This window comes from Octopus sinensis, linkage group LG19 (assembly GCF_006345805.1).
Source record: "Octopus sinensis linkage group LG19, ASM634580v1, whole genome shotgun sequence".
Classification (NCBI taxonomy): domain Eukaryota; kingdom Metazoa; phylum Mollusca; class Cephalopoda; order Octopoda; family Octopodidae; genus Octopus; species Octopus sinensis.
In genome coordinates, this window is record NC_043015.1 from 45,360,634 (window position 1) to 45,371,425 (window position 10,792).

The 10,792-nt window shown below is 34.5% G+C and overlaps 1 protein-coding gene across 1 annotated transcript in view; it reads right to left on the reverse strand.

Annotated features, from left to right (window-relative positions):
• LOC115221972 (tyrosine-protein kinase RYK) overlaps positions 1–7,457 on the reverse strand; it is a 140,653-nt gene extending 133,196 nt beyond the window's left edge. The window contains exons 1-2 of the mRNA XM_029792070.2: positions 7,335–7,457; positions 4,752–4,851 (exon numbers count right to left, since the gene is read on the reverse strand). Of these exons, the coding sequence (XP_029647930.2) occupies positions 4,752–4,851; positions 7,335–7,457 (223 nt within the window). The remainder of the gene's footprint in view (positions 1–4,751; positions 4,852–7,334) is intronic.
• Between the last annotated feature and the right edge of the window lie 3,335 nt (positions 7,458–10,792).

Genomic DNA, 10,792 nt, shown 5'->3' on the forward strand with positions numbered 1-10,792 from the left:
AAGTGTTCAACTGCTACTTATTTAACTGACCCCGAAAGGATGAAAGGCAAAGTCAACCTAGGCAGAATTTGAACTCAGACCGTAATGATGGGCAAAAAGCATTTTGCCTGGTGTGCTTATGATTCTGCCAGCTCGCTGCCTTAAACAACAACAACAACAACAACAATAATAATAATAATGATAATAATAATAATCCATGCTTAAAGAACTTATTGCTGTGAGCTGTTGATTAATGTTGCAGACCAGTGGATCAAATTCCAATGAAGTATTTATTTTGATCCCTAATTCCTGGACCAGACAGTGCTTTGGGTCCTTGAGAAAACACTTCATCTCACATTGCTCTGTAATCACTTTGACATGTCATGTTGGCACACTGTGCACCAGTATGGGCAATGACGATTGGATGCAGAGACTCAGCTAATGTACAGCACAAACATTTGATTACAACATTTGATAAGGTGGTGAGCTGGCAGAAATGTTAGCATGCCGGGCGAATTGCTTAGCGATTTTACGTTTGTCTTTACGTTCCGAGTTCAAATACTGCCGAGGTCGACTTTACCTTTCATTCTTTCAGGGTCGATAAATTAAGTACCAGTTACGCACTTAATGTAATCAACTTAATCCTTCTATCTGTCCTTCTTTGGCCCCTCTATTTTTAGCCCCTAGTGAGCAATAAAGAAATAACAAACATTTGATTACATTTGATAAGGCGGTGAGCTGGCAGAAATGTTAGCATGCCAGGCGAATTGCTTTGTGGTTTTACATCTGTCTTTACGTTCTGAGTTCAAATACCGCCGAGGTCGACTTTACCTTTCATTCTTTTGGGGTCGCCTGGCATGCTAACATTTCTTATTTCTTTGCTGCTCACAAGGGGCTAAACATAGAGGGGACAAACAAGGGCAGACAGAAAGATTAAGCCGATTACATTAAGTGCGTAACTGGTACTTAAAATTAAGTGTTGCCAGTGGGCAATAAAGAAATAATAAACATTTGATTACAAGAAAAAGACAAAAAAAATCATCTGTGCATTTGTTTAGCAAGAAATTGTAGAACGCTCATATGCCATTTGCAACGGGAGAATCCATGAATCTGTAACATGTGATTCTTTTTAAAAAGCAACTAAAACGGTTTAACTCTGCCTGTTCAGCACCGACCACCAACATCCACAGCTACGATTCAAGTTTCTTTTCTTATGTCACCATCTGAAAACTATTTGTTCCAAGGTGTTAACAAAGAAAAGAATGACGGTGAGAAAGATACATAATTTATTAAACAAACAAAACGCTGCTGCATGTTCCCATCCAGGTGGCTGGTTTCAATAGCATATGGTGTGTATCATAGAACACTCTGTGATGGGTCATTAGCTTCTCCAGAAATTTCTTCACAGGAACCTTGCTCTGTTGAAAACATATGGCCAACAGAACTTGGTTCGTCAAGGCATTTGATATTTTCAAACAATAACAACAACAGCAATAATTACCACTGTTGCTACTACCACTAAACACTGTGATTCTCTGTATATCGCTAGCAGTGATATTACTGCTATCTCCAATGTCCAAGTGTCTATTACTGACGAGGTCAGGGAAGACTGAAATCATGTGATCTGACAGTGGTGAGGGCAGGTGATTTATCTCCCCTCTAGTAATGTAAAAGAGTGCTTATATGCATCGAAAGCCAATATGAGAGTTTCTCTCATGGTAACAACTATCACAGTATTTTGTGCTTTATATATCATGTGATCACGTGACCAACCAGACCATCAGATGTTGTTACACATCGCTGGTCACAATGCCTTCGCATTGTTTTAGCCTTTGAATGACGCCACCCCGCTGGCTAAGCGAGCAGGCCAACAGAAGAAAGAGTGGTGAAAGAGTACAGCAGGGATCGCCACCACCCCCTGCCGGAGCGTCGTGGAGCTTTTAGGTGTTTTCGCTCAATAAACACCCACAACGCCTGGTCTGGGAATCGAAACTGCGATCCTACGACCACGAGTCTGCTTCCCTAACCACTGGGCCATTGCGCCTCCACGCTTTATATATATATCACGTGGAAATATATATATTACTAATATTGTAGTTTACTGACCCCAGAAGGATGAAAGGAAAAAAAATTGATCTCCATGGATTTGAACTCAGAAAGCAAAGTGCCATAACAAATAATGCAAAGCATTTTGGCTGGTTTTCTAACAATTCTGCCATACCATTCTTAACAACAACTAAAATAAAAAGAAACAGTCCCCGTGTAGAGACATATGGCAGAACTCTTCCAAAAAGTGAAACTGTTTATTTTATCAAACCCAAAACTCAGTGCAAGTCACTTGGAAACCATTTATATTTTCCGCCAAGCTTTTTGACTGTTTTCCAGCCTGTTCTACAGTTACAATCACAGCTGGTCACACACACACACACACATCTACTGTCTTTCTTTCTTTCTCTCTCTCTCTCTCTCTCCCTCTTACAAACACACCTACTCTGTCTCTGTCTGCTTCTCTATCTCTCTTGCACACACACACACATACACATGCTTACTTTCTCTCTCTGGCATACATGCCTACTTTCTCTCTTACATATATATATACACCTTTCTTTCTTTCTTTCCTTCTCCCTCTCTCTTCTTCACACACACACACACATACACACATATACATACATATGTAAACACATGTAACATCAGTGTTCGACTGCTGTGAAAAAGTACATTCATAAACCCAGCTTACAAAATGTTTCGTTGTCATTCTTTTGCTCTTTTTAGAGTTTTTCAATAAAAAAAAAATAATGTAATGTCAAAGCACCCCCCCAACGACGACGACCACCACAAAAAACACAAAACACATTAAAACAAAATCATCTCACGGGGATGCTATTTCATCACAATTAGAAATTTGGTACATTAAGAACTGTGTGTGTGTGTGTGTGTGTGTGTGTGTGTGCATGTGTGATGTGTGTGTGTGTGAGAGAGAGAGAGAGAGAGGGGGGGGAGAGAAAAATAGGGCCGGGAGATATGGAGTCCCTGGCTTTCATATACAGCAGCTGAATAGGTGTATGTCTTAACCCTTCAGAGCAGTGGTTCTTGACCATTTTTTTTTTTTACTTACGGACCCCTTTGTTTACTATTTTACTCTGGTGGACCCCTATACCCATTCAATGTTTAAAAACTAATTTTATTGATGCTGCTTTCAAAATTCCTACATTGATGTTCACACATTAATTGGTGTAGACTGAACTATGCAAAACATCTGAGAAAGAAATCTGGCTGTCTCATGCAATAAATATATCTAAAGCAAAAAGAAAAAGTTTTTTCCAGACCTTTAACATACTACTGTAGATCCCTAATTTACCATTTTGCTTGCATAGACTCACAAAAATCTTATATGGGGCCCAGTTGAGAACAACTGCTTTAGCAACTAAGCTAAACGATGCTTCTTCACTAAGAAAACCAGATCAACTTCTCCAATACAGAATAAAAATAAGGACCCTATAATATAAGATTTTGTAAAAGGACAGTTGATTGAGAGAGCCTGCAAAGTGTCAGATAATATACCTGTTGGTAGTAAGTCATATCCCTTTTATGGGGTCTAACTTTACCTTTCATACTTCTGAGAGTTCATAAAAGGCAAAGTTGACCTTGGCAGAATTTGAACTGAGAACATAAAGATGAATGAAATACTGCGAAATATTTTGCTGTATGAAATATTTAGCACCATATCTGATGGTATAAAAGATGCAAAGGCATATCAGATACACCCCAAACTCAGCAGCACATATTCAAGAAATAAGCATTCATTGCATTACCCTGTAACATTCAGATTATTCTGCTATTTATTCATATTGTTTTGAATTAATCCTGCTTTATCTTGTAGCTTTCAGAATTTCAACGATGTAATTTTTATAACATTTATTTTTATGATGACATTGTAGGGCAGGTGTGAGAGGCCAGATCTGGCCAGTTTGAATGTAAAACAAGTGGAATATTTTGACCAGATGTAGCTGTATATATGTGTATGTGTATATATGTATGTATATATGTATGTGTGTGTGTGTGCATGTGTATATGTATATATGTGTGTGTATACATATATATGTATATATGTGTCATCATCGTCATCGTTTAACGTCCACTTTCCATGCTGGCATGGGTTGGAAGGTTTGGCGAGCCAGAAGGCTGCACCAGGCTCCAATCTGATTTGGCAAAGTTTCTACAGCTGGATGCCCTTCCTAATGCCAATCACTCCAAGAGTGTAGTGGCTGCTTTTACGTGCCACCCGCATGAGGGCCAGTCAGGCGGTTCTGGCAATGACCACACTCAAAAGGTGTTTTTTACATGCTATGTATGTATATATGTGTATGTGTGTGTGTGTGTATGTGTATATGTATATATATATATATATATGTATATGTATGTATGTATATGCATACTGATGTATGTGCACGTGTTTGCATGTATGTAAATGATATTATAGTTCCTAGACTGTGTGAGTGGTATCAATGTAAAGGATGTCAGCAATAATAGAAATTATTAGAAAGAACGAATAGAAATATAGCTGGTTTAAATTCTGAAAACTTAAAGCTTATGGGAAGTCCAACTTTGACTAAAGAACCAGAATGAGTTTTTGGAACTTTTTTTTTTTTTTTCAGTAAAAAAGAAAATGCCTCTTATATGCCATTAAATATGGTATGAAGTAAAAGTCGGCCAAGTTTATGAGAGTTCTTTGTTTTACTTTTTTATAATAAGAAATGAGATAATTTGCTTACCTGAGAGTTTGGTTGGTACAAGACCATTATTACTAATATTTGCTGTAGGTTTGTTCATTGCCTGAGGGTTTGACACAAAAAACTGCATTTTGTAAGGCATCTGAAAAACACAAAAAATAAACAAAACCTAAAATAAAATGCAATATACTCTGTCTAAAAAAAACAAAAACAAATAAATATAAGACTGGGGAGTCATGTCTGGAAACTCTGTAATCATAGGCGAGTGCAATCAAAGCTGACGCAGAACTAAACTACAAAAGTTATACTTGTTTCCTTCAAATATTTACAACATGCATTCATGATACAGCATGCATATATATGCATATATATATATATATATATATATATGCACATATATATATATATATATGCATAATATATGCATATATATATATATAATATATATATATATAATATATATATATATGCATATATATATATATATGCATAATATATGCATATATATATATATATATATAAACCTCTAGTCACTCAGGTGCTGTGTTTGGATCTGCCCTCGAGCCTATTTTACCAAACCAATTCCAGAACGTACTAACTTACATCGACCTAAAATTCATTAACAGATGAACTATAAACATTTTTGTAACTTTTCCATGAAAATCTCGAGAATTGCCTGCTGACTTTCTTAATGCAATTTCCTCTCATTACATTTCATTTTTTCTTTCATGCATGCACAAAAATACTAAAAAAAAAAAAAACGTATGACTATGCATGTTAGTCCATGATATTGTGCACGTGTGTGTGTGTGTGTGTATGTGTGTGTGTGTGATGGGGGGGGGGATGAAGTTATTTAGTCTCTTCCATTTTTCCCTTACATTTCTATCCTTTCTTTCTAATAATTTCTATTATTGCTGACATCCTTTACATTGACACCACTCACACAGCCTAGGGACTATACTTTTTACACATACACACACACACACACACACATGTGCACATACATCAGTATGCATGCACATATACATACATATATACATACACACACATATACATAAATATACACACACGCATATATACATACATATACACACATACATATACACACATATACATACATATATACACACATATATACATATATATATATATACACACATATACATATATACATACACACACATACATATACACACACACATATGTACATATACACACACATATATACATATACACACACATATATACATAGACACATACATACACACATATACATACATATACACACACATATACATACATACATACATACATACATACACAAAAACACATCTATATGTATATGAATATATAAGAAATTGGGATGACAAAGGAATAAACAATTATGTTATGAACTTCATTGGCTTGCAGCTGTTTCTGCTATAGGGTGCAATGCACTCACAGTTGAGTGCTTGAGTATCACCCTAAAGCTTTCTTGAGGTTTCAAACATGAACACTAAGTTATTAGCATTGCAATGTCTAAACAAAATAACACATATATATATATATATATATATAAAATATTGTAATGGATGCTGAAACATTACAAGTTGTGAGTTTAAGTACCTTATTCCTGATCATTTGATGATAATGGTAAAATAGGAACAGATGAAAGGTATTAAAAGAACATGCAGTGTTGATATTTGACTGGTTAAGATTAAAAATGAAAAAAAAACAAAAAAAAACATAAGGATCATACTTGGTTGACTATGAAATAAGATAAATGAAGGATTGGGGAAGAAGGATTTGCCTGTTGGAGAAGGAAATAAGAGCTGTATAAATAGGTATGTATGAAAAAAAAAATGAATATATGAATGTACAAAAAGATGAAAGTGAAATGAAAAGGGAAGTAAAATGAAAGTGGAGAAAATAAGTGAAACCAAAAATAAAAAAAGCATAAGAAAAAGGAAGGGAAGAAGAATATTTTTAAGAAACAAAATTTTATGCAAATTGCAGGTGTGCAAAAGAATCAAATCACACAAGGGAAATATAAAATATTAAAATGTACTATTAAAATTCTTAAATGTATGAGATGTGAATTGGGGCAATATGACGACAGTAAAAGATCCAATCTTTATATATATACACATATATATATATATATATATATATATATATATATATATATATATATATATATATACACATATTCAGAAGAAATCAAAGATTTAGATCCATTGAGGGGTAGGTAATTACAAATAAATATTTAGTGGGTATAAGTAGAAACTTAGCAATATGGCTCTTTTCATTTTATAGTGTGAACCTTACAAATAAAGTGAACTTACTAAAACACAGTTTACAGCATGAGTTTGAACAAAAAGATGCACAGTTATACTGTGCAGCATGCTCTAGAACGCTCTAAAAATACCAAATGTATTTGGACAAAGATGTTGAAAATCGTTTTTCTCTAGAAGCTTCAAGGAATGTATGTGTTGGTAAAAGTGCATCTTGAATGTGTTTACAGTTAAGAAGGTGTAAATCTAAATACTATGCTATTGCCTTGTTGCTCCTTAGTACGATGAACTAACGCTTCTGAAAGGCAGTTACCATTGAGAAGATAGTTTTTTTTTGTAAGAATGAAATTACAAGTAGGTGGGAAACAGAATTATTGATGCTAAAGTCTTCTTGAATTAAAATGATTAATGGAATAAGTGAAATTTTTATAGCAAGGAAACCTAACATTAACTGAGCTTTTGTTAAGGTATCCATGATTAGTTGGAAAATGAGAAAAGATTAAGCATTCTTTGTTGAAATTTACTTTATATCTATTCCTACGCCTTGGGACATCAAGATAACTAATATATTGGATTTTATTTGTAAAGCTGCTTTTAGCTCTCAATGATAATTGTCTTTGAGAAGCATTAGTTTATTGTGCTGAGGAGCAACAAGACAATGAATTGCGCATTCATTAGAACTTGGTATAATAATGAGAAATGCTAATGAGTGTAGCTCGAGTCAAAGGATATAGAAGAGATACACTCACTAATACTATGAATTAAGTTTTGTAAGATACAGGCCAAAAAACTGAAATTCTTATTAATATAAAAGAAATTTTACTAATATTTTTGGTAAGGGTATAATTTTTCTGCTTCTAAATTTTAAAATAGCTAAAACATTAACTATGTGCATATAAGCAGTAATTCTTAAACATATTTCACCAAAAAATTTTATGAAATCATTTGCAACCCTTGGTTATTCAGGTTGTGTGAAATTAAGAGCCCATCATCTCTATAAATGCCTTCACATACAGTAGGAAATTTTTTTTATGCAAATAATACATAATTTCCTATAACTATGGATTCTTCAGCCTATTCTACGCTCTCACGGGTACATCAAACAATTTGTTTCCATTATCCTTTTTTAATCAGGATGAATTGTTGATAAACAAAAAGGGTTTCTTTGTGCGCATAATTATTTTAATATCAGATTCACAGATAGGAACAATGGAATTGGCAAACGCTAAAGCTTTAAGAAGAAAAGGTTTAATTATGGAGGGATAAAAATCAATAACACCAAACTGGATAAATATACAAATTGCTTGTTGCTAATGCTACTAAACCAATCTCTTACTGTCATCTTAAAGAAAAGGGGATATAACATTTTTTAATTTTATTCCAAGTATAATTGAATCTTGCTTGCTCACTATTCCTAATTCAGTTTTTGCATGGTTGATGCACACAATATACATATGAACATATTTGTTTATTTCTAAATAAAATGACTTACTCATATTCATTCATAATGCAACATATGCACAACACATACATACATGTGCAGAGTGTATATGTATATATACACTCTGCACATGTATGCATAATGTACATATATATATATACACAGATCATATACAAAAACACAATGCATGCATACAATGAGACATATTCAACACACATTTGTGTGTGTGTGTGTATGTGTGTGTTTGTGTGTGTGTCTGCATGTGTGTGTATGTGTGCGCGTGTATGTACAACTATGATTAAAAATAAAACCAGTGTTGATTCTTATGGGTGTGTGTGTGTATCTCTCTCACTCTACATACACATATATGCGTGTATGTGTACACACATGTACATGTGTGTATATATACATATGTATGTTTATGTGTATATATATACACGTGTGTGTATGTATGTATATATACATGTGCATGCATGCATGTATGTTATGTATGTATGTATGTATGTATATATATATATGCATGCATTCTTATGTGTGTATGTACATTTTAGGGCTTATTCAGACAAGAAAATGTAATGCCCAAGTGAAATCGAAATCGATCAAAAATCAATGGAAATTGTAGTTGTGATACTAGTGCTGGTGGCACGTAAAAGAACCAGCCGAACGTGGCCGTTGCCAGCACTGCATTGACTGGCCTCTGTGCCAGTGGCACGTAAAAAGCACCCACTACACTCACGGAGTGGCTGGCGTTAGGAAGGGCATCCAGCTGTAGAAACACTGCCAGATCAGACTGGAGCCTGGTGCAGCCTCCTGGCTTCCCAGAGACCTCAGTCAAACCGTCCAACCCATGCTAGCATGGAAAGCGGATGTTAAACGATGATGATATGATCCCTTTGCAGTATCTCTGAAATGGGATGTTGTAGTAGGAAGCCATTGAGCATTCTGAATTACACTCAAACTGACAAACTGTTCTGAATGTTTGCTTAGTCACAGCAAAGTGGATTCTACTAAAGAACCCTTAAAAAGCTACATAGTGGTGCTGTTAAAATGAGCAAGGGGTTAAGTCACATCCACCCCCACACACACACACACGCACAAAAAAATTAGGTACAATACATTTGACAATTTCTGCCAACTTAATTTCAATCAAAAGGTTTGTTAAAACCCGGGGCTATGATAAATTAGTTTCTTCAAATTAGGTACAACACAGTAGGAATGATGCTGGAATCATGTAATTGAAAAGTAAAATTTTAAGTGTGTGTGTGTGTGTGTGTGTGTGTGTGTGTGTGTGTGCATGCACGTGTGTGTGTATATAAATAGAAGCTAAAGTTAGAACATAATTTTTTCATTAAGACAGGTGTAAAAGAAAAGTTGTTCCCCACACATCCACATACATACAAATACCTATATATAATTATAAAATGGCTGGCATTTACTTCAAACTTTCACCAGAAACTGGTCCATGTCTATATGTGTGTGTGTGTGTTCATATATATATATTTATATGCTTGTGTGTATGTGTACTTGTGTGTGTTGTGTGTGTGTTTCTGTGCAATTTCTGTATAAGTGTGTATATACATAACACACAGACACATCATCATCATCACCATCATTATTTAATGACCATTTTCCATGCTGGCATAGGTTGAATGGCCTCACAGGCACTGGCAAGGTGAGGGGTCATACCAGATTTTCATAGTCTGCTTTGGTTACAACTGGATGCCCTTCCTAATGCCAACCACCTTAAAGTGTGCAGTGGATGCTTTTTACATGGCACCATCACAAATGTTTTATGTGTGTGTATGAATACATTTATACATGTATTCATATATATATATATATAGCAAATTAAGAAAATGGGGATAGAGCATTTAATAACAATTTATTATCTGCAAAAGCCCAACATAGTCTCTTACAACTGGGTTGCAAGTAGCCATTTTAAAATAAGGCGCCAATTTGTGGTAGCTGGCAATATGACGTAATGTCATTTGCCGAAGAAATATTATTGTCGTTTTTCCATTGGTTAATATAACTGCTCAACTTAACTTAAAAAAATCGAAATCCCATACAAATATACTTTAAGTAACTTTTAGAATCCTTATATGAGCAGTTATATTAACTAATGGAAAAACGACAATATTTCTTTGGCAATATTGCCAGCAACCACAAATTGGCGCCTTATTTTAGAATGGCTACTTGCAACATCAGCCTCTTGCCAGAAAAATTGTTAAAATTTTGCGAAAAAGAAATTTGTAATACAAATATATTTCAATACAACATTTGAATTAATAGTTGTAACACATCAATATATACAATGCATTTAAAAATTACATGTTAAGCATATGAAATTAGCCTTTCAATACAGCTTT